Source organism: Ursus maritimus, unplaced genomic scaffold, assembly GCF_017311325.1.
Source record: "Ursus maritimus isolate PB19 unplaced genomic scaffold, ASM1731132v1 scaffold_24, whole genome shotgun sequence".
NCBI lineage: Eukaryota > Metazoa > Chordata > Mammalia > Carnivora > Ursidae > Ursus > Ursus maritimus.
In genome coordinates, this window is record NW_024424897.1 from 23094912 (window position 1) to 23118416 (window position 23505).

The window sequence follows — 23505 nt, forward strand, 5'->3', positions numbered from 1 at the left end:
GGGGGGGGGGGGGGGGGGGGGAGGCAGGCTCGCCGAGCAGCATTACTGCCAATGCGGGCCAGTGAGCAAACATCAGAGCCCCACCAAAGGCCCCCGCTAAGAATGCAGGTCAGCAGGAGGAGCTGCGAGGGGAGGAGGGGTGGCCCCAGCCCTGCCCAGACAGGCCCAGCCGGCCCCACAGCTGCCCTCCTGTCCCTGGGGGCAGCGATGGGCTACAGGAGAAAAGGGCTCCCCAGGTTCCTGGGGTCTAACTCCGGCAGAACTAGGAAGACAAAAGAGGCACCCCATGGAGTGGGGCCAGCAAGAGGTCCCGGGAACACAGGCCTGCCCCTCCTCCTCTGGGGCTTCGAAATCCAGGAGCAAGAGAAAGCAAAGAGCTACTCCCCCAAAACCAGTCAGCTTCCATCTGTAACCCCTAAATCATGCTGACACCCCCCCATCCCAAAGTGGCCTTAAACTTTGTGACCCCAGATTCTCCCAAACAGGTGATGGGATGAGCCAACGTAGGTACCAGATTTGGCTCCAGGAAATTGGGTTAGGGCTGGATGGGGAAACAGGAATCTGACTAGGGAAGATTACGATTGTGGCCAAAATGTCGGCTGGGAAGGTGAAAGAACACAGTACGCTAGCCTGCCCCTTGGGAGCGCGAGCTGCTCCGCTGTCACCCTTCCTAGCTTTGGGCCTCTGGACTCACGAGGGTTTTCACTCATTGCAGTCATTTTACTCGTTTACCCGGGAGAGCGTGTGCCGGTGGGCATTTCTGCACATCCCAGGCCGCCTGGTGGGTCCAGCGAGGGTGCGTTGCTGTGCACTGTGTTTGTGTAACTGTGGCTGGCCCTCTAGCTGGGTTACAGCGGGGTCCTTCCCTCCTACTTTCCAGCTGGGTGGGAGCCCATCAGATATCTTGGCTGCCTTTCATCGCCTTGTCCCTGATAGCGATCATCCTGGGTGAAGAAATCGCTGTCAGTCACCCCCGCCTCACTCACAGCCAGAGGGACCGATCACACCCCCACGGGGGCGGGGTGACCGACCAAGCCGGGAGGCTGGCTCTCTCGCTCTCTCTGGCAACGCAGGGAACCGGCGTTCTTGGCAGGGGAGGGGAAAGAGGGGGCTTATACGTGGAGGAGGAAGGAAATATCTAGAACCTTCTCATCCACAGGCAGGGACAGTCAGCCCAGCTATCAACCCTGAGGGAGCTCCTCCCTCCTCCCGCACCAGCCACCTCCTGGGGAAGGATCTGACCCTTCCATCAGCTCGGCCCCAAACAAAGGGAGGAGAGGCTGCAGCAGGGGTGCTGATCAAAGGAAGTGTCCACCCCACCCTGCAGCCGGCCTGGTCCTCACTGCAGGGGGACACTGAGTCAAAAAGGAAACCAGAGCTGGAAGACAAATGAAGCAATGATGTGGTTGATGACTTTATTATGGCATAAAAAACACAGGCTGTTTCTTCCTCCTCCTCCCCCCCCAAAGTGGGTTCACAGCAGTTAAAGGAAAAAAAAAATCCTACATTTCTCCTCTAGGGGGCTGCCTAGAAGGGGGTAGACAGCCAAGCAACCTAGATCTATAAAGGAGGGGTGCAGAAGAAAACCCATCCAAAGCCCTCACCCACACCCTCAGAGCTCAAGGCCTCCAGAGGGGGAACATCAGTGTCCCCCCACCGCCCCAACACCCATTCGGGAGTTCCCCTTAGAATGGTCACTGGGGAAGGCTGTCCTGGTGGCACAGAGAGGGGGTGGCTGGTTTCGATGGGTGGAGGAGAAAGGCATCCCACACCCACGGTGCCCTCCCTCTCTCCCCCTCTCTCCACCTGGCCAGGCAACCTGTGGGCCCTGCCAGCTCTCTCCTGCCCCCAACCCTCTCAGCAAGGAAAGGGACCTCTGGTTGGGGTAGCAAGAGGTAGGGAAAAGAGGGAGCAAAAAGAAAGAACATTACTTCTTAAACTACCCCAGGCCCATGAGTCTCTCAGGGAGAGTCACCCTGTCCCTTTTAAGAAGGGCTCCCTTCTATGCAAATGCATATTCCTACCCAGACCCCAGACCCACTTCCCATTTAGTTCCCAGTCCTGGGACTGGGCTCCAGCATCCCCAAGGGAGGAAGAGATGCTGTGGGCCTAAGTCCTAGGACCTTGGATGGGTGAACAAGGTGGGGTCTCTCTAGCTGGAGACCCCAGGCTCAGTAGAGAAACACACACACACACACACACACACACGTACAAACAACATGCACACACACATGCCCTAATATTAAATAAAATACCTTTTGCTTATAACTTAAAAATCAATACACAACTAATCCTCGCATAGGGCTCTGGGTGGAGAAAAGAGGGGCAAGGGGTCAAGGGAGGTCAGAGGGAATCTTAGGGCCTCTACCTCTAGCTTGAGAAGGGGTACTAGTTCCAGATCCTTACCCCTGTCAGCTTCCTTCCCTTTGCCTGGCTCCACCCCTGCTAGGCTCTCTTCTTCCCTCTCCAGTCCCCACTCCAAGATCACAATCAGGATGTATTTCTAGCATCTAAAGAAGGGGACAGGAACTGCTTCCTGGACATCACGTCAGAAGGCAGACCCCTTCCAGTGGGAGAACACCTCCTTCATATGGAAGGGGAGTCCCCCTGCCCAGAACTGAGATGGAAAGAAAGGAGCCTCCTAACACACACTCTACAGGAGGGGCAAGGCTTGCAGGCAGCAGAGAAAGGGGAGGGGAGAGAAAAAAAAGAGTGGGACTTAGCTTCTCAGTGAGTAGAAGCCGGCTGGGCAGGGGCAGAGTCCTCCACTCTGAGTGGGGACCCCTGGAGGTCCCTCTGCTGGAACACCCCACCTACTCCCCAGGCAACCCAGGTAACCCTCTTCCTTCCGTCCCTAAGGGGGAAGGCAAAGGATGGGGGTGGGGGATGCAGGATGAGAAACGACATCAATTCTAGGGTGGGGGCTGGGGCTTCTGGTTGCCTTGAAAACCTAGATAAGGTAACAGATGGGGAATGTGAACTACGCTGAACTTTATTTTTCATAAAAACCATGAGTTAAGGACTGAATCCGAGTTAGAGAGGTAAGGGGTTAGTTCCTTCCATTGCCTCACCAAATCCCTTTCTCTCATTTTAGAAGGGGAATTTTGCCCTCCCCCTCCCAGTCTAGCTCTCTCCTCCACCCCACTGCTCTGGCTGGGAAGCCGGCAGGGAAGCCGGCTGGGATTCTGGCCTCTTCTCCTCTTCCTTTATGGTTCCGTCAGGGTTTGGAAGGGTTAACCAGGAGGCATATCAAAGGAGTTATTTCTACACCGATAGCCCTCCCGACCAAATAGAGACCCCTCCCTAAGGGAACCCCTGTCTCCCCTACCCCACCTCAGCTCTCCCTCGGGAAACCATAGGGACAGAAGCACTATAAGGGGGATGAAAGGGACCTGGGCCGCAGGGCGGGTCCGGAGGCGCTTTTATGTCCCGGTTCCCAGGCGCTGAGGACGTGTCCAGACAGCTATCCCCAGCGCCCGCGGCGGCCCCACTCCTCTCTGCTCCGGGGACGCGCCATCTCTTCCAGCAGGTCCCCTCCGCCCTCCAGCCGCGGTAGGGGTACCCCATCCCATCCCCCCCAGCCCGGGCACAGGAGCGAAGTAGTGAGGAAGGGGAGGCCAGAGGGGCGTGCGCAGCCCCGCCCAGCTCAGCCAAACACGTCTCGTCCAGCCCCAGAGACTAAAAGAACCCCTAGCGCCCGGTCCCCCTGACCCCGCACCACTTTCCCTCCCCCTCAATAAATAACCACCTTCTCCTCTGACTCAAGTCGCTCCCCCCAGGGCATCAGGCCGGGGGGCTGGGGGGAGGAATCTCTTCTGATGCCCCCAGGGGAGATCAGCGTGGGGGGCGGTACCGGAGCAGCTCAGTTGGAGGGAGCCACGCCGCCCTCGGCCTCCCGCTTGCCTTTGCCCCCGGGGGGCTCCACCGCTCCGCCGGCCTTGCCCTCGCCAGTGGCCGCGCCGGCAGCCTCCTCTTTGGCGCCCTCGTGGGTTTTCATGTGTTTGGCCAGGTGGTCGCTGCGCATGAAGACGCGGCTGCAGACTGCACAGGGGAACTTCTTGGTGCCCGTGTGGGTCTGGAGGTGGCGCTGCAGCTCGTCGGAGCGCGTGAAGCGCTTGCCGCAGAAGAGCCAGTTGCACACGAAGGGACGGTCGCCGCTGTGCCAGCGCAGGTGCGCTTTCAGGTGCGACGTCTTGGCGTAGGCTTTCCCGCAGCCCGGGATGTGGCAGTTGTGCAAATGCTTCTTCTTGCCGCCGTCGGGCCCGCACGGAGCCCCCAGTCGCTCCGCCTCCAGGCAATTGGGGCAGCGGCACACGGTCTGGCCGGAGCTGCGGGGCACTGACCGCCGGGAGCCTTTGGGCCGGGCTGCTCCATCCAGGCTGGAATCCAGCCCCTGGGACTCCGGGGCGGCCGCTTCCAAGGCCTTAGGCCCGTCGGGAGGCCCCAGGAGGTGCTGCCCTCCGGCGGCCGGGAGGAGGTGGTGCGGGTGTGGGTGGGGCGGCGGCGCGCAAAGCTGGTGGTCTCCGACGTAGCCCCCCAAGCCGGCCTGAAGCGCCCCGGGGTGGCCCGGTGAGGTCAGCGCGCCCTGAGTGTGGGGGAGGTCCATCCAGCTGGTGCCCGGATGAAGGTCCCACCACGAGCCATCCTCCGTGCCCGGGTGAGTTGGCCGGAACCACGATTCGTAATGGTGTGACATGTCCGGCTGCAGGAGCTTGGAAAAGGGTCCCGGGGCCAAGGGACTGTCGCTTTCCAGGTCCTCGCAGGTTACCCGAGAGGAGGCCCCCGGCAGCTCATAGCCCTGCGAGAAGTCCACCTCAGGGCCCAGCGGGAGGCTCTGCAGCTCTCCAGGCTGCAGCGGGGAGGGGTAGTCCCCGGCCTCCGGGCTCGTGTGGCCCTGGTATGTTTGGAGAGGCTGCAGGTCGAGGCGCGGCGGGGAGGCGTGAGGCGCGTCCGTGTGCTGGCTGCCCAGAGAGCCGCAGACAGCGGTTAGCATTGCCGGGATCCGGAGTGGGGTGGGGAACAGGGATGGTCAGGGGCACCTCAGGTGGGACCTAAAGGAGGCAAGGAAGAGGTGGAGTGAGGAAGGTAACCAGCTCACTTTTAGTCCTAACCCAGATCCCCTCCCCGCAAAGTCCTCCTCTGCGGCTGGGCCCCGCACGTGAAAAGGGGGAACACACCTCTGAGTGGGGACTAAAGACCAGTAAACAGAATTTGGGAGTGCTAGCAAGGGTTGAGGGTGTGAGGTTCTCAGCCAAGGGGGGAAGTCTACCTTCTCCTAGCTGATCCCTCCTACAGGACCCAGCTCGTCCCAAGAGTTGGGCTGGTCCCCGGCTGATAGGTCAGATAACACCTACAGCACAGTGCTAGAACCATCCCCACCCCTGGTGCCCAGGCCAGCGCCAAGAGCGGTGGCATTTACCCCCTGCAGACCGGCTGCCACCCCCAATGGGGGACTTAAGACCCATCTCTGCTTCCCTAGTTCAACTCAGGACACAGATGAGGAGAGGGTGGTGGTATGTTTTTGAAACTCAAAGCTGGAGGTGACCTGACTTTCCAAAGCCCAAAGCAGGTTCTGAGACATTGGAGAAAGAGACCTCATTCCATCCCTGAGGCATGTTCAGTGAGAAAGAGCGTTTCACTGTTTTGTACCATTTGCCTCCGCTCTCTGCCTGGCTGGGTTGCCATGGCCCCACCAAACCCACTTCCATGCCTGGCCCCCACCCCTTCCCCTCCGGCAGGGACTTTGCCTCCCTGGGGGGCAGCCACAGTGCCAGTTCCCAGCGTTCGTCTCCCCACCAGAGAAAGTTAAGCCTCCTCTCCTGTCCTGACCCACACAGGCGCCAGCTAGCTGTCTGGCTGCTACCCATGCCCTCCTCCCACCTAGGGGAGGCTCAGATGTGAAGCTGGGAGGGGTCAGCTTCCCCAGAGAAGGGGGTCAGCCATAGAAGAGCTTACTAATGAGCTCAGGAAGGTAAAATTGTCACCAGCGTAAGGGATGCAGAGTCAAAGTGGGAACAGTGAAGGGCAACAAGAAAAACCAAAATCACAGAAATTACCAATTACCCCAACAGATTATATAAGGAGGTGCATTCTCGGCATGGACCCCTTTTTAGGAGTTCTGCGGATGGTTCCCATGTGCAGCCAAGTGTTGAGAACCACTGCTACAGGCCCACCCTCTTCTTTAGAATAAGAGGAAACTGAGGCAGTATTTGGAGAAGTGACTTGAACAGACATTCATTTACTTGTTCAATCAACCAATATGTACTGTATGTACCCCTGTGAACCAGGTCTCTGGGTTCCCAATCCATAACCCTTTCTTTCTCTAAACTGTCAGCAACCTAAAGACGTCCACCCCCTTCTTAACCACTTATCCGTGACCGGAAGGTCCTCTTTCTCTCACCACCTACCACCTCTCCCCAAGGCCTGGGAGCCCTGGTGCTTCAGGCGCGGAGTCTGTGCGCCTGGCCTTCTCTGATGGTGGGGAACGAGGTGCAGTGGTTTAGGTCAGGGACTTCTTCCCAGAGCAGGGCTGACCCTACCACCTTCGGCCTCTGTGACCAGAGCGGGGGCCCTGGTAGTTTGGGAGGGAGGCAGAGGGGGACTGGGGCGCCTACTCAGGCTCCGGCTGCCTTACCACAAGAAAGGAACAGGGTGAAGCAGCAGGAATGGAGCCTCGGGCCCAGGCGGGGCAGCCCAGAAGGGGCTGGGCGGGAGCCGTGGGGCCTGGGACCCTAATAGCTTTTGGCGTCTGGGAATTGCCCCAGGGACTAGGGGGTGGAGAGGCTAACCACCCAGGCTCCAGGGTGGCCTCTCCCGATGCAAAGCCAGGGAGTCCAGCCCTGGGACGCAATGGCCCGCCTGCAAGGTTTCGGGAAGGGAGACAGCAGGGCACGCACTCTCGGCTTCCCGCTCCCCAACGCAGGAAGCTGGGCAGAGACACCCTTCTTCCCTCCTCCGCCGTCTCCCTCTCCCGATCACCCGCACTCAGGTGGTCAGGACTTCCGTACTCCCAGTCCTCAAGGTTCCAGTACTCCGGTTGTCCCAGTTGCTCCAGTTTCCCCGGTTTTCAGCCTCCTCGGTCCCTCGTCTCGCCCTTCGGCCCAGTTGTCGCTCGGCCGGGGCTCTAAGCCCCCTCTGATTCTTTAGGACCACCTCCCCCAAGGCCGCCGGAGGCTGCGGCGAGTTCGGGACTCATCTTTCCGAGGGGATCCCCGGAGCGCGCACCCCTCGCCGCCCCGACCCTGGCTCCTACCTCGAGGCTGCGCTCGGAACCCGGGCACGGCAGGCTGGCGCGCTACCGACGGGCGCTCATGGGCCCTGCGCGCCGGCGGGCTCTCCAGCGGCGAGGGGCAGGAGCAGAAGACGAGCGGGAGCCGCGACCAGACCCTGCGGCTGGCGGCGGGCGGCGGAGGAGGGGCGGAGGGCCGGCGGGAGGGCGGGCGGGCGGGAGCCAGGGAGCGAGCGAGCGAGCGAGGCCAGCTCCGCCCGTGACTCACCCGCGCTCTCTGCCTTCATCCTCAGCCCTGCGCTCCTTTTTCCCCCCGAGTCCGTGGCCCCGCCCACCTCACCTGCCGCCGCCTTTAACCCTTGCGGGCTCGGCCGGACGGGAGGCCCGAGCGGCCAGGCCGGCGAAGAGGGGGCGGGCTCGCTAACTAGGTCGCCTCCCGCCCCTCCCTCGCTCCTCCCCGGCCCCTCCGCTCCCCTGGCGGGGGTCCTGGGCGGAGCGTTTCCCAGGCTCCGAGACCCGCCCCTCGGGTGCAAAACTGCCCCGGAGCCGGCTGGGTCTGGCGGGGGACGCAGGACTCAGACCCTGCGGGCCTGGAGAAGGGGGCGGGTCCTCGGGGCGATTAGGAGCGTCCCTTGGGCGCCGCTGGCTTCCTACCCGCTCGACCCACTCGCCCGGCCGGGCGGCGCTGCCCCGGGTACCGAGAGGAAAGGGAAACAGGACTGAGCGCCAAGGATGTGTCCGGTCTACCCCAGGCCTAGGCCGTGAGAACTTTGGGCTGCCGCCCTCCTTCACCATTCCCCCCTCCTCTTCTCTCCACCACCACCACCACCCTCCCCCGGCTTTTTCGCCCGGGCTTTCCGCCTCTCCCTCTGCGGCAACTCGGCTTTTTCGGGTGACTTCTTCTCCTCTGCCCGCTCCCCTGCTCTCCCACTTGCCCTTTTCTGCCTGCCCCTGTTCCTCTCCCGGGCCTCCTCAACTCTCACCCCCCATCTCCCCTTGGGTAGCAACCCCCGAGCATCTTAAGTCCATCTCTCAAATACGCGCCCCCCTCGGTCCGGGAGCTGCTCAGCCTCGGACGCCCTGCCACCTTTGCTCCCCTGCACACCCGGCTCTGAAAGCTAGGGTAGGCGCCTGAATGGCCCTGGGAAGGGACACTTCTGGAAAGAATTGCTCGACCCTTTGCCACGATTCTCACCTGAATGTCTAAACCCAAGGTTCTTATGTTTGGGAAAGAGTCTGGGGTTCCTTTAAGGAAAACAAATGCACGTACACAATGCAACATTCTGGCAAAATTTCAGGGCGCTCACGGCGCCCACCGAAAAACTTCTCTCAAGGTCCCACTTGGTCGAGATATCGAGCGCGGGTGGCTAGAGGAGTTCCTCCTTCTCCTCCCCGGCGGCCTGTGCGCCCCGTAGTCCGATGCTCCCTTCCCCGCCGCCTTGACTTCCCGAAGTGACTTCTTTCTAGCAGGGGAATTCTGATCGATTTCCATATTTTTTTTCTTTGCGCCGTTTGGCTTTCCCGTCGCGCTTTGCCATCGGCTTTTTAAATTTCGTTTTTTTTTTTTTTTTTTATTGACAGTCTATTACGCACGGCAGGACCAGAGTTTAGGATGATTCAATCTCACCTCTACAGCCTCAATTCCACCACCGTTGCTTTACCCGGCTCGAATTTCCGTTGGGGACATACTCGAAGTGCCACTACAAAACGACTAAACTCAATCCACAAGCCCCTTGAAAATCAGCCTCTTTGCCTGCGTGGTTTTCCCCCCAAACACACACGGTCTTATATCCAGAGTCAATGTCTGATTCGTCGGTTCATCTCCCTCTTTTCTAAGACTCAATTTCCTCATCCCGGCCACCTGAGTTCAAGCTGGGAGACTTTCCTGGGGCTTAAAGGAATTGATGTACCTAAAATACTTAGCCCCTGGTAAGCTCACAGTAAAGGGAAGATGTTGTTATAGTTATTAAACAAGTGGGGTTCCCAGCAAATGTTTGTTGGATTAAGGTATATTCACAAGATCTTTGGAAAGAAGTTGGTGGACCTAAATTCTCGCCCCGGCCCTGGACTTGCTAAGCTGATCTCCTGGGTCAGGTTGCTCTGAGCCTCAGTTTCCCTCTGGGTTAAAATGCAATTAGAGCAGTTGCCCTGCAGGATAAAAGACAGGTGCTTGGGAAGCCTGGAGGAGCTGCCGGAATGTCAGGGATTGTGCTTTCTGATCAGTAGAATTTCCTTCTTCCGGCCGCTACCACCCCGGTGCTGCAGATTCTCAAGAATCGCTCGGGATCTTTGCGGCCACTGCCACATCGACAGCTCTCTAGCGACGTGGTTTTATCTCTGTTCACTCTGTTCACAGCCACGTCCAGAGCGGAGCCTGTGACTCAGGCTCCTGTGTTAAGTCTGATGGGACCCGTAGGCTTCTCTGCCTCCTTCTCCCCGGCAGCCCACTGGCCTTCTGGCTATTCCTGAAACTACTGCTCTTACGGGATCTGAGCAGGGATCTGAGTCCCCCCTCCCATTTTTTTTCTAGGCACCAGGTTATCTTATCTTCTTGGCTCCTTCCGTCTTTCCCTGAAAAGCAACAGGGAAAGGGGTCCAGCCCCTGGATGGTAGGCTTCCCACCCCACTTTCATCCCAGGCCCCCTTTAACCTCATCCCACTCTGACTGGCAGCCACCTAGGTTCCCAGGAGCAAAGACCCTCCATCTGCCTGTGGTTCCTAATATGGTTGTCTCAAAAAATTCAGCCATCCTCCTTTCCTGCCCTGCCTAGCTTTCTTTTTTCTTTTTTTTTTTAAAAGATTTTATTTATTTATTCGACAGAGATAGAGACAGCCAGCGAGAGAGGGAACACAAGCAGGGGGAGTGGGAAGGAAGAAGCAGGCTCATAGCGGAAGAGCCTGATGTGGGGCTCGATCCCATAACACCGGGATCCCGCCCTGAGCCGAAGGCAGGCGCTTAACCGCTGTGCCACCCAGGAGCCCCCCTGCCTAGCTTTCTGCCTCTGACTCGGGGTACTATCTTCTTTCCAGGCCCCCCTCTACTTTCCTTCTTCTGATTCCAGTCCCTTCCAATTTCCACCTGCCAGATGGTTTCCTACTAAACAGTGCCCCTGGTCTGATGTTGACTAGACTGCCAACATCACCCCTGCCCAGTACCTCTTAATGTCTTCTCGAAATTGAACAATGCTGCCCACCACATCTCCCACACGAGCAGATTTTGCTCAGGACTTGGGCCATTTCTGGTCTTTCTCCCTCATTCCCCCAAAGGGATAAATAGATTTTGCCACAAGTGTCCAACCCTGCCACCCCTCTTCTCACACCTCATGTATACTCAGCAGTCATTCTGCACCTGGAACAGGTTAGGCTCCATGGTCATCATGACCACCATTTGTTTATTGAGCACCTACTATGTTCCAGGCGCTTTACACAAATATCTCTCAAATTCTATGGGCATGCAGCAAAGTTGTTATTTTTCTTATTCCCATCATACAGAGGAGGAATTCTGCCAAGGATCAAAGAAGTTCAGTGACCTGCCCAAGATTACAGAGCTATTAAACGAGACAGAGAAGGAAACTGAGTCCAGATCTGTCAGGCTCCAAAGCCCTGTTCCGCCTGCCACTGCATCTGGCCTCGCTAGGGCAGCAGTGCTGGCCCCGGCTTTCCTAGTTGCTGAAGGTGAAGGGGATCTCATTCTTAACTGATCTCCAGATCAAAGCTATCCATGATCCTGCCTTTAATAGGACAAACTGGTCCCGTCTTGGATTGCTGGGACAAGTCACAGCTCTATCTGTGGTCCCTTATAAAACTCATTGTCCTGTGGAGACTGCACTAGGAAAATATCAAAGCTGGTTTGCCTATAAAAATGGTCTAGTGCAAGTCCTCATTTTACTGGTAGGGAAACTGAACCCCAGAACAGAGAGGCAAGTAGCTCAAAGTCATCGGAAAGTTGGAAGCAGATCAGGGACCAGAACCCCAGTCCCCTAACTCCAGGTTGTTCACGATTCTTCTCCACTTCCCACCCCCACCTTCAGGCCACACTTGGAAACCTGCAAACTAATGATCTGGACCCCAACACATTCCTCCTTTCCTTCCTCCTTCCCGTTCTCCTCTCCCGTGTTCCTAGGAAACTGGACAGAATCCAGAGCTGGGGCCAACATGGTTCTCTTTCATTCATCTGTATTCATTTAGCCGACACTCACTGAGGGTTTATCTAGGGCCGGGCACTACCCTGGACATTAATTCTATTATAAATCCAAATATCACTAGCTTCCACATCTGTTTTCAGTCCAAAAGATGAAGCCGGCTGAGGCTAGTGCGTTCGTGTGCTGGGCTCTGTGTGTGTGTCTACACTTGCGTGTGTGTACCCATCGTGCCTCTGTGTACCAGGGACTTGGAGGTGGGCTGGCTGTCCCCTCTCCTCCATCACAAAGGGAGTTCCCCACGGGATATGCACGGAGTCTTCTCCCTTATCGCTTCTGCAGGTGTCCTATCATGCACGAACGTCCATGTGGCGAGCGTGCCCTGTATGTCTGTTAATACCTGCCCATCTTTTCTCTCAGAATGGAACCCCTGGTCGTCGATTAATGACACTGCACTTCTGCCCCAGATCTCAGCCCAGCCCAGTCCAAAGACCTCCAAAAGAATCCTCTTTGGTTCTCCATACAGAGCCCCCCAAGCTCTCCCTCTTATCTCCTCCTCCCAGATTCAGAGAGCATCGAGCCTTCCAAACCCTTCTCGATGACCCCTCTAGAGTGGAGACTTGAGCCTCTTGCCCCCTGAACTGGACAGGGAATAGCCCCTCTTACCAGTCCATGGAGCCCAGAGCTGGCAGCGGCAGTGAGGGGCAAGTGGGGGTGATGGGAGAGCCAGACTTTATAAAGGAGGCGACAGCCAGAGCCAGAGGGGGAGGTGAAAGTCTCGGGCAGGGCTGCTGCCAAGTCCTCACGGCCGCTCGGAAGCTTTTAGGATAATCCAGGAAACAGTGGCCCCCGGCTCTCCTGGGGGAGTGGTAGGGGGTGAGATCTGAGTCTCTGAGGTCTGCCAGGAAAGGAGGATTTCAGCTAGAGGAGGCAGCTGGGGGTGGGGGATGGAGGAACAGGACTTCCTTCCCTCCTTCCCTCCTCAGAGGTCAGACAGGCAGTGGGAGAGGGACAACGTGGTTCTCACAGGATCCAGCGGAGAGATCTCCGATGGCTGGAACTCTCCACATTCCATCTCCCTCCTTCAGAGGTTTTCTCTGTGGATTTGGTGGGAAAGAAAGAAGTACCACTTTTAAGACTTGAAACACACACACCCCCTTCTAGCCAGTCCCTCCCTGCAGAGCTCCCCATCAGAGAAGACTGTTCAGACGGGTCTCTCCTGCCTTTGCTGGAGCCTCTATTGTCCTTTCCCTCATCCCCTTTTCAGATACTTTCCAACTTGGAACCCCCAGGATCCAAAGTAATCCACTCTTTGGATCTGGGATCTCTCATTGTGAAATGGGGTGGAAAGACCGTCTCCCCAACTTCAGATGGGGTGGGACAGCTTCGGTTGGACAAAAAGAGGTCACCTAAGACCAGAGGCAGAGCCCAGCCAAGAACTTTTACAGACAGTTCAGGAATCCTGGGACTCCAGGAGAGGGAAGAGGCTGGGAATATGGCCTGGAAAGGGAGATGGGGCCTGGCGGGGAATTTAGGTGGTGGCCCCACGTCCCCAACATTTATATGAACTTAATCTTAGGGTGGTTGTAAGGTTAGGCATGTTGGCTAACAGGAACATGTCCTGGAGCAGAGGGGACAACAGACCAGGAAGGAGAAAGGAGATGAAACAATAAGACCGGTTTCCCAGAGCCCTCTGAAGCTAGCAATTCTGACCCACATCGGAGAGTGGCCTGGAGACTTTTCAAGGGGTCACCTCTCACGCTCAGCCCTAGCCCAGCACCTCTGGTGCCAGGACAGCCACTGCTGTGCACCCCTCCATGTGCACACAGAACCCAGTGACCCAAGCCTTGCATGCTACCTCCCCCACCGAGTCTAGCGCAGGGTGAGTCAGGGAGCCTTCATCCTGAACTCTTGTCCTGCCCCTCCCCCTACACCCCCAGAAAACTCTAGACTGGGGATTCCCAGTCCCTTCATTAGCTTTTCAGTAATTACCCTGTAAAGGCCCTGACAGGTCCTTCCTCTCCCCATTTCAGAGATGAGAACACTGAAGCCTGTAAGAGCACTAAAAAGCTCAGCAGAGAGCTACCCATGAGGCAGGAGAGAGTAGAGTGGCAGGGGACTTCGGAGGCAGAGCTGCACCCCTTCCTTCAATCCTAGGCCAAGTTGGGATGCCAGGGCCAGCACAGCTCCCTGGGAGAACCCAGGCGTCAGGACTGTGGCAGCCTCCAGGGACGGGCTTCCCTGTTCCTCCCCACCTTCCAGGCCAGAAAATCAGAGTGAGGGGGGGAAACAAGCTGGGGAGACCACACAGGTGGAGTAAATAATGTTAATACGGGAGCATTATCACTAGGGCATTTCCTCATGGATAAATGTCTCAAATACCAAAGGATGCCTCCAAATTATAGTTAATTACAGAGTTGATTTGCATAAATTATAAGGTGAGCATACAAATTCTTTCAATCGGTTCCATATGCTTAGGTAGCAGGTCCAGTCCAAAAGATGGGAGAAACTTGGGGTGGGGGGAAGTTGGGAGGGAAGAAAAAGACTCAGTCCTTGACCTGGACCTGCTGGCCCGCACCCCTTCCCCCAGCCTCTGGATCAGTAAAGGGTGTATGGAGACCCTGACTAGTTTGCGGAGAGAGGAGCTAGCAACACGACCCAGACCCTATTTGGCAGGGGACCCCCTTTCCTCTTCTGTTCGCACCTCCGGAACAACCGAACAACGCGCTTTCCCACCACCGATGAGGGGTGGGAGGGAGAGATGAGGTAGGCCTGCCAGTGGTGGGCACAGCGGGGCCCAGAGCTCTGTGCCCGGGGGTGGGGCTCCGGAGTCGCTTCTGGGCCGCGGAGGGAAGGGGAGGAGTGCTGGAGGACGCCAAGGCCAGCGGGTTAATGGAGCATCCAGGCCCCTCTCTTGCTCTCAGCTCCCCCCGGAGCCACCCCCTCCCCCACTGCAGTCGTTCCCAGAGCCAACCCTGGATCCCAAGTTTGATGTTTGCCGCTGCCTGCACCTTCCAGGTGGCTCCTCAGGGGCTCAGACTCCCAGACTTTTGTCTCCAGCGCCTGGGCCCATTTCCTCTGCCCTCGCCTCCCAGCCCCCACCTCCTCCCTCACCCACCTCTAGTGACTAAGACTCTACTTCCTCCTCCAGCTCTCCGGTTTGTCCCTTCCTCCCTCCCTCCTGGGCCCCCATCCCCTCCCAGAGGCCTGCCTCCTTCTGGTCCTCTGTCTTTCTCCTCCTTGCCCAGCCTCCCTCCCCCACGCACCCTGTCTCTGTCTCCGCCACACTCCGTGGTCAACTTTGCTCTTCCCGTTCGCCAACAGCTTTCTGCTGCCCCAGCTGCTCACCCTCCTGCCCTCCAACTTTCCTACCTCACGCCACCCCACAAACCCTCCCTGGATGTGGTTCCCTCCTTTTTTCCCCATATACTGCTCCAAAGACCGAAGCTACTGGATTAGTTTGAGCAGAGATGAGGAGGCTGGGCTGAAGTCCCCCAGGGGCCGTGGGTGAAAGTTTACCTTTGTCTTCTCATCCAAAAGTCAGCAAGATGGAGGAGGGAATGAAGAAAGGGCCTAAAATGGCTCCTGGGACTTAGTAAGTGCTTAATAAGTATGTGTCGAGTGGAGGAAGGACCATTGGAAGTGGGCGCTGGTCTGTGAAAATTCTAGGGACGTGTCCACTTGGTGACAGGAATTCCTTCTCTTCTGGAATAGTTTTCAGGTCTCTTCTGGGGTTTCTGCCACTTCTTACCCAACCAGCTAAGTTGTCCTTTAAACCAGTAACATGAATCATGCTGAAATGCCACTCCGGCCTGGCCCTCTCCGTCTCAAACACCTCCAGTGGCTCCCCAGTGCTACCTGGGACCTTCAACACGCCCCCCCCCCCAATTTGGCCTCCATCCCCTTTGCCATCTCCACTTCCACTGGTCCTTGGTCAAACCCAGCCCAGCATGTCCAGCCACCAAACGCGTCCAGCCTTCCTACTTTTGCTTACTCTTTTCACCCCTGCTGCCTTACTCTGCCCCAGGAAAGCGTATCAGCCTTCCCGCTCCTGGCTCCAAGCCTGCTTTCTCCAGTGAGGTCTTCCCTTATTAGCACATCACGGGCGCTGCTCCTCAGAACTCCCCAAGTACTGATTGCCACATGCCCCATTTCCTTGGAGTTGTGTTCTTATCTTTGCCACCGGTCAGTAGGCTCCTGGAGGGCAGGGGCAGTCTTTTTCGTGCCATGGCACTCCGCCTGGCACCTTTTTCTGAAAAAGGTGGATAAGCCACAGCTGAGTGAATTAGAAAAATGTTTCCCTGGAAGCAAGGCTTCCGGAAGCTCCTCAGTTAGGGAGGGTAGCAGTGAGGGCGGAAGGCTGGGTCAGGTGGGAAGACACAACAGAGGCCGTGAAACCCAAAGATTCATGAAGGAAGTGAGCCCGGCTTTCCGGCTGGTCACACACGTGCACGCTCGTGTGCGCACACACACACACGCGCACACACACACACACACACACACCCTGCCGCCCTCCCTGACCCTGGCCCCTGCTTGTGTGATGGACGTGGAAGGACCCAGCAGGATGTCTGGGACCTGCAGAGCTTGGGTGAGAGCTGAGGGATGGTGAAGGCCTCTGCCCTGTCCTGTCAGCCTGCTTGGAGCAATGAGTTGGAGGTTTGGAGCAAAGAGAGCGGCAGCCGGGAGAAAGAACTGGCAGGCCGGCAGCCGTGGAGGAGAGCAGAGGCAGAAGCAGCAGCGTCCCCTTTGTCCCTCTGTGGGCACTTAAAATCCTCACCAGGGTGAGGATTAGGTCATGCCTCAGCTCAAAAACATTCAATAGCTTCCCATTACCTACAGGAGAAAGTCCATACCCTTCCGCCTGGAAGGTAAGCCCCATTCCCCATCTGATCTCAGCCCCCTTCCAGCCTCGCCCCTCTCCCTCCCCAGGTCCCCGCCACAGGGGGCTTCTACTCTATCCTTGTTGTCCACACGTTTTTCTTTTTTTTTTTTTTTTTTGAGATTTATTTATTTATTTATTTATTTTAGAGGGGGAGGAAGGGCAGGGGGGAGAGAGAATCCCAGCAGACTCCCCACTGAGTGCAGAGCCTGACTCAGGGCTTAATTTCAGGATCCTGACCGAGATCGTGACCTGAGCTGAAATCAAGAGTTGGTCACTTAACTGACTGAGTCACCCAGGTGCCCCTGTCCACACATTCTTAGGACACATTCTGCTCCTTGTCTGAAATGCTCTTCCTCATTTCTCTGCCTGGGAGCTGCTATTGATCCTTTGAAGCCCCCTCATATGTCCCCCTCCTCCAGGAAGTCTTCTGCTGCTCTCCAAGTTACCCTTTTCTGTGTCCCAGAGTCCTAAAATACAGAGGGCTTAACACTGATGGGTGATAGAATTAGTTGTGTGTGTGTCAGACTGTGGGCCCCTTGGGAGGTTGGAATTTTTTCTGGTCATTCTCTGGTCACCTTTGTACGCCCCCCGCCCAGCATCTCATACAGTGACTAGTAAGGAGGGTACAGTAAATATATGGACTTATTTGCATCCTTTGCGGAGGATAAGGGTTGCCAGGCAGGAGGTTGGTGGGTTCTCTATAAATCTCGTTGTCACGGTCACCCATCGATTGCCTTATAGACATCAAGACGCTGCACGATAAGCATGCCTTGACCTTTCCTCTTTCACCCCCCCCCCCCACTGTGCCCAGTGTCCTTTCAGGAATCCAAGATCAGGCTGGCAGACAAGGCACTGAGAGGCCCCGAATCCCATGCCCTGGCCAGTTGGGCACTGCCACCAACCCACAACCAGGGTCTCCCAGGGAACCTCCAGCAGGATCCCTTGAGAAGGGGAATTAGAGGGGAGGCCTTGGTATCAGGACCTGGCAGGCAAAGTCAGGCGGGTAGTGGGGAGGGCGGGCAGTGCCCTGGAAAGGGGGCCGGTCTCATTGTTGTGGTCTGTCTGGGAGATTCCTCCCCTTTTTAATTTGCTTCCTGATTGAGGGTTGGCTCTGCCTGCCCAGCTCCCCCATCATTATCTGCTGCCGGTGGCTCAGGTGCTGGCGAGCCTGGCGTGGCCCCTGGGTTATTACCTGGAGCTCTGGGGGTGGCAGAGGCTGCCCCTCTGGCCGGGGTGGGGGCCTGTCTGGAATTTGCCCCGATCCTACCACCCACAGGACAGCCATCCCGATGCCTGGCATAGTAGACACACTCAGGGTGAGGGGCTGTTTCTAGGAGAGACAGCTCGTTCCAGGGAGACTTTGAAATCTGGAAGAAGGTTCATCTGTAAAGCGCCTACAATATTGATTCACCCCGAATCAGAGCTATTCCCTAAAGGCTAGTGAAAGGTACTTAGGTTAGACATCAAGAAGAACTTCCCAGGCATGTTGGCAATGAGGTAGAGAGGGCAGGGAAGCTTGGTGATTTCCACCACGAATTCTCCCTCTACGGCAGGGTTCAGGAAGTCAAGAGTCCTAGGGGAGCAGGGGTGTCATTGACCCAAGAACCCAGGATGACTAGAACCCAGGATCTAGGAACTTCCTGTAGTGTGGGCGCTCCTTCTGGAATGCCCGGGAGCATTAGTTAGACCTCAGACCTCTGGCCGGTTGCCCTCAGGCACAGCTTAGAAACCTCCAGGGGAGAAGCCTTGCCTCTCCCTCCCCCCCCCCCAAAAAGCTCCTGCCCTTTGCCCCGTCTCTGATTGGGCCTGTGGGCTTCAAGGCCCTGAGATAATATCAAGCAAACAGGAAGTGCCGAATTAGAGACATGAAGTGTGTTGTTTTAGAGGGCGCCCAGCGCCAAGCAGCGGTGCCAGGTTGGCAGCCCCAGAGCCCGGCACCCGCCTGCTCCCCGCGCAGCCAGCTGCCCCTTCACACCCTCAGTTGGGACCCTGGCGGGAGGGCTCCCGGGAAAGGCAGGGAGCGGGGAGGCAGGGCATGGCAGCGGAGGGGTTAACCAAGGGATTCTGCTTTCTCCTCACCAGCTGAACTGTTGTGTGTCGCCTCTGATTCACCCCGGGCATTTAGTCACTCATTCAGCAAATATCTGTGAGCGCTTACTCTGTTCCAGGCACGTGCTGGCCACAGTCCCTTCCCTCTGTCTCTGACACACTCCTGACTCAAATGGAAGCTGCAGGGAGACACGGGCTTCTGTCCATTCCATCCCCGGGGCTCGGAATGGGGCCCGGCACTCCATGAGGGCATTGGAGTTGAGTGGATGAGTGGAAGTAGGATGGATGGTGGAAGGAGGGGCAGGCAGGCAGGCAGGAGCCCTTAGCATGGGTCTAGCAGGGTCCCGGGAGGCTTCGGTCCATCGATGGTCCACAGACGCTCTTCTCCCCATCCTGGCTGCCCCCACACAGACCAGGAGGGAGCCATGATCTGTTCTCTTGCTCTGATGCCACCGGGGAGTTCTGCCTCCAGACGGCAGTCAGAGGATGAGGAAGGCAGGCGGGTGGGGCAACAGGGGTGCAGGAAAGCCCACCAGGCCCCTCCCTGGGGAATCGAGGTGCCCGAGGTCGCCCAAGGCCTGGGAGCTGACTGCTCTCCCGGGTCCTGGTGAGCCGCCCTCTGCCCCAGCCTCCCCCGCCCTCGGTGATGGTGCCAGGCGAGGCTTGGGGCACGGCAGAGGCTGAACCAAGAGCCACCCCACCTTGTTCCTGCGGCTCCATCCCCCCCCCATCCACACCCAAGAGGTGAGATCCTGGGGCAGTTGGCATCTGCAGCTTGGAAGCTGCAGTAATTAGAAGGGAAGAGGGAGAGGGGGGAGCGGAGAGAGAAGACAAGCTCCGGAGAGAAACCTTCCCCTGCCTGCCGCAGGGCAAACTACTTCAAACGAATTCGTTTCGCTCTTGTGAAACTGAAGACAATTTCCTTTTCTGTCATAAAACAAATTATTGCTCATCAGGAGCGCTGGGCTGGTGTCTCTCCCCAGGGTTTGCTCCTGCTCCCATGCGAGGCCCCCAGGTGGGCAGGAAGATGGGGAGTGTCAGCGGAGGGGGCCGGAGCACAGGACGGGATTCAGTGGGGGGCACTCTGGGGGGGGGTAGGGAAGAAGATGTGGAGAGATGAATGTTCCCGTCAGGAGTGAAAGAGCCCCTTATCCCCCTCATCAGCCTCCTCCACTGACCAGGGAAGGAGCCCAGGACCATCCCGCTGGCCCTAACCCCCAAGGCTGGAAGGGACCCAGGAGGTCATCCCATCCATCCCCCTGCCTCAGCGCCAGCCTGGAGGAGGCTCACCTCCTCCCTCAGGCACCTGTTCGTTGGGTAGAGGGGCGGGGACAGGAAAGGGAAGCCCAGAGAAGCTGAGGAACTTGCCAGAGATCACTCAGCAAATTAATTAATGGCAGATCCAGGATTAGAATCCAGTGGGTTTTCTTCCAGGCCAAGATTGGAGGATGCCTGGGGACTTTTGTGAGCACTTTTGATGATTCTGGACTGCTCCGGTCAGTCCACGGCATCCGAATCCCGCTGCTAGGGGAGTGGGAAGAGGGGACGAGGGGACGGGCAGATGGAGCAGGTTTCCTCCACCCTCCACAACGGGCTCCCACAGCGAGCCTTGGCTTTGGAAAACACTTCCAGGGAAACTCTGGTCAGACCCCCCAGAGGAGCCGTCGGACTTTCTCTCTTCCCGCCCCACCCCGCCCCACTAGGCTTTCATAACCCACCCTTTCTCTTCACTGCCCTGCAACCCGGGCCAGGGCTCAGGGGAGACACGCTTCTTATTCCTGCTTGTCAGTTCTTCCCCTGATAATCGCCCTCATTCAAGCCCCCCCTCTTCAAGCCCCACTGTCATGGACTTTTCTGGGGTGTTTCTAATCGGGGTGGGGTGAGATCCAAGCCCCATCCTCTGAGAACTGCTGGCTTACCTCAGCAAGAGCCACCACACATGCCAGGAGAGACCCTGGCAGACTCTGGCTGAAAGAGTGGGGGTGGGGCGTCAGGACTGGGGAGATGGGCCAAGGCAGGAAGGGGGAAGCAAGGCCCCGGGAGGGCTTCCTGGAGAAAGCAGAAGGAAGATGTCAGGAGGCATTTGGAGTAGAAAACCCAAGCTGCAGAACTCTTGGAGATGAGGAGGAAGATGGGCCCAGGTTGGGGAGGCATCATGGTGCCTGGGAAGGGACGGGGAGCCAGGACGGGCAGGCACCTGGGAGGGTCCGACAGCAGCAGCCATTTCCAGTGATGTGGAAACCGAGTTTTAAGCCAGGGTGGATGGAGAAATGTTGGGGACTGGCTGCCAGACCGGAGCAGCCAGACGTCTGTGGGGAGCAAAGCGTTGAGGACGGCGTCCGAGGGCGGAAGGGAGACTGGAGAAGTCACCCGGCCCACCTCTCTGCCCCCAGGCACACTGTTCCTTTCCCTCCCAACCCACTGGCCAGCACTCTGTTGCTTCCAGGGAAAGTGGGGCCTACCACCTGCCCAAGCTCTCCACTTGATAACACCCCTAGAAGTTTCTCCTTGGGTCCAACCACAATTCCCCTGGTGGCCAGTGGGGGCTTGGCCAGGAGAGGGGTAGGAGGGAGACTACAAGCAACTGCTCCCCCCACCCCCGCCACTCCCCCAGTGGTTTCCCTTGGCCAGGAGAGAGACAGGGAGGAGGTGAGCAGAGGGCAGGGCTGGGAGAGGATCGTGTCAGGGCGAAGACTCTGGCTCATCGGACACGCCACGCTGGGAATCCGAGAATCCGCGGTGGGAATGGGCCGGGCTGGCAGGAACAAAGGATGAAAGGGAGGTTGTGTGGCCAGCTGGGACGTCCACACCCACTGCTGACGTACCTCAGCGCCGGTGACCTCAGCCGGCCGTCAGACCCCATCTCATTGCGCTGTTCCAGTGTGGTCCCCCTGCACCCAGCCCCTTAACAGGGCCTGAGAACATCAGGGAAGTCGGTCAGACTCCCAGAAGGACCTGCTGTCAGGATGAACTTGGGGAATGACTCTCCTGAGATGGACAGGGTCAGAGGAGGGGATGCAGGAGGTGAAGAGAAATGACAAACCTTAGAAGGAAGAGGGGAGAAGCGTGATGGCAGGGCCCCTTGGCCTGAGGATCAGAGTACCCATGATCAAAGGTTCATGTCTAGGTAAGGATTCTAATGATGGGAGGACAGGGCCCAGGTTGGCCTGGAATATGGAGGATTTAGGGTAGACACTAAGAAGAACTTCCTTGCTTTTGGGTAATAGGACCACCAAGAGCCTGAGTGCAGAACTCCACAGACAACATGGGAAGTGTGCGATCATGGGTCCCGTGCAAGGGCAGATGGCCACTTGCCCATCTAGCCAGTCAGGGAGCTCTGACTCTCCCACCCTGGCTCCCTGGACCCACCCAGCTTCCTGGGCTTCCCAGAGAACCCCATCACGAGCACCTCAGCTGGTCGCTTGGACCAGGAGGGATGTGGACGACTGTGTTGTTACAGGGGTGGCTGCCTCCCGCTTACCCCACTCTGGGGAAGGGATGGGCTCTTACCCTTTTTCTCTCCCAGCCTTGATGCCAGGGGCCTGGGAGGGGAGAAGCCCTCCGATGGGGGACCTCATCTGCTTCTAAAAAGCTCAGCACCCCTGGAAGCCCTAATCAGACCCTCAGGTACAGCCGCACCTGATGTTCCTCCCCCAGCCCCTCACACCTGCAGACCCAGATGGACATGGCTCCTCCCGTCCAGAGTTCTGCACGGAATCACACAGGCGGTCCCCTGCTGTCACACACACGCACACACACATGCACGTGAGTGCACACCTTGCACACCTCACACACCCACACACCCTCCTAGGTCATCACTCCCTGAAAGGCTCGCTCAGACCCCAGGGCAGGCAGGTGCTGCCGAATCCCTCCACTCACACACCCGCGGCAACCACTAGTGCACGCGCCTGTGCCCGCGCCCATGCCCCCTCACTGTGTTGCTGGGACACACGGTGGTCACACACACTCTCATGCTGACATGAGACCTTCCCCCATTCCAGAGGAGCCCCTCGCTCACGTGTTTCTATCACACTCTCTACTCCCACACTGCAGCCCCCCCAGTGAGCACCTGCTACCTTCCAGGCCCAGGGCTGAGGACACATGCAATACGGCGCTTCAAGGGATTTGCTCCAATGGTGAAGGGAGACTGGGACTAATTTATTTTTAAAGATTTATTAATTTTTTTAAAGATTTTATTTATTTATTTATTTATTTGGGAGAGAGAGAGAGAGCACAAGCAGGAGGAGCGGCAGGCAGAGACAGAGGGAGAAGCAGGCTCCCCACTGAGCAGGGAGCCTGATGCGGGGCTCGATCCCAGGACACTGAGATCATGACCAAAGCTGAAGGCAGACGCTTAACCGACTGAGCCACCCAGGTGCCCCAAGATTTATTTATTTTAGAAAGAGAGAGAGATTGGGGCGGCCGGGTTGGTGTAGAGAGAGAGGGAGAGAGAGTCCCAAGCAGACTGTGTGCCGAGCGAGAAGCCCGTCTAGGGGCTGGATCTCACGACCCCAAGATCATGACCCTCATATCACGACCTGAGCTGAAACCAAGAGTCAGATGCTGAACCGACTGCGCCCCCCGGCACCCCGAGAAACCCGGACTAATTAAACAGACTGTTGCAAAGCAGAGCATCAGGAGCTGGAAGAGGCAGAAGCATAGAGGACTGGGGAGACCAGCTCAGTCTTGGGGGTCCAAAGAGCCTATCCTCACAAAGTAACAACTTTCCCACGCTTAAATAACCCCCCGCGAGAGGCTAAGTGTTTTACGTGCATCATCTTACCAATTCTTCACAACCGCCCCATGAGGTAGGCATGCATATCCCCATTTTACAGGGGAGAAAACTGAGGCTTCACTAAGTGAGAAGCAAACCCACGCAGCTAATGAAGTTGTGCGACCCAGATTCCAACCCAGAGCTGCCTTGTCAGGGCCATGTGCTCACGGCCACCATTAAATCACCGCCGTCATAGATTCGAACTTTCACACTTGTGAGGCCCTCACCTGCTCCCTGGTGCTTCTCAGCAACCCTCCCGATGCTACCCAGACCCTCCGACTCCCAGCCCTCAGGGGCACACCCAGGCCCAGCTTCCAGCCTCTGCTCTCAGGCACCCTCCCTCCCAGAAGACAGAGCCACTTGTCCCTAGAGGAGCCATAATTGGCAGGTGCCGAGGCTGCCGCCAGAGCTTTCGAACAGGCAGAAGGGAGGG

General features: G+C 57.6%; 1 protein-coding gene across 1 annotated transcript; it reads right to left on the bottom strand.

The window, feature by feature from the left end:
* Positions 1–3766: 3766 nt before the first annotated feature.
* Positions 3767–6131, bottom strand: SP6 (Sp6 transcription factor). Its single transcript, XM_040640740.1, has one exon. It carries the CDS (start codon positions 4991–4993, stop codon positions 3863–3865), a length of 1131 nt encoding a protein of 376 aa, XP_040496674.1. The 5' UTR covers positions 4994–6131; the 3' UTR covers positions 3767–3862.
* Positions 6132–23505: the final 17374 nt, after the last annotated feature.

Bases quoted from the DNA above. Each gene is read 5' to 3' on its own strand.
- SP6 (XM_040640740.1), bottom strand. From the start codon at position 4,993: ATGCTAACCGCTGTCTGCGGCTCTCTGGGCAGCCAGCACACGGACGCG.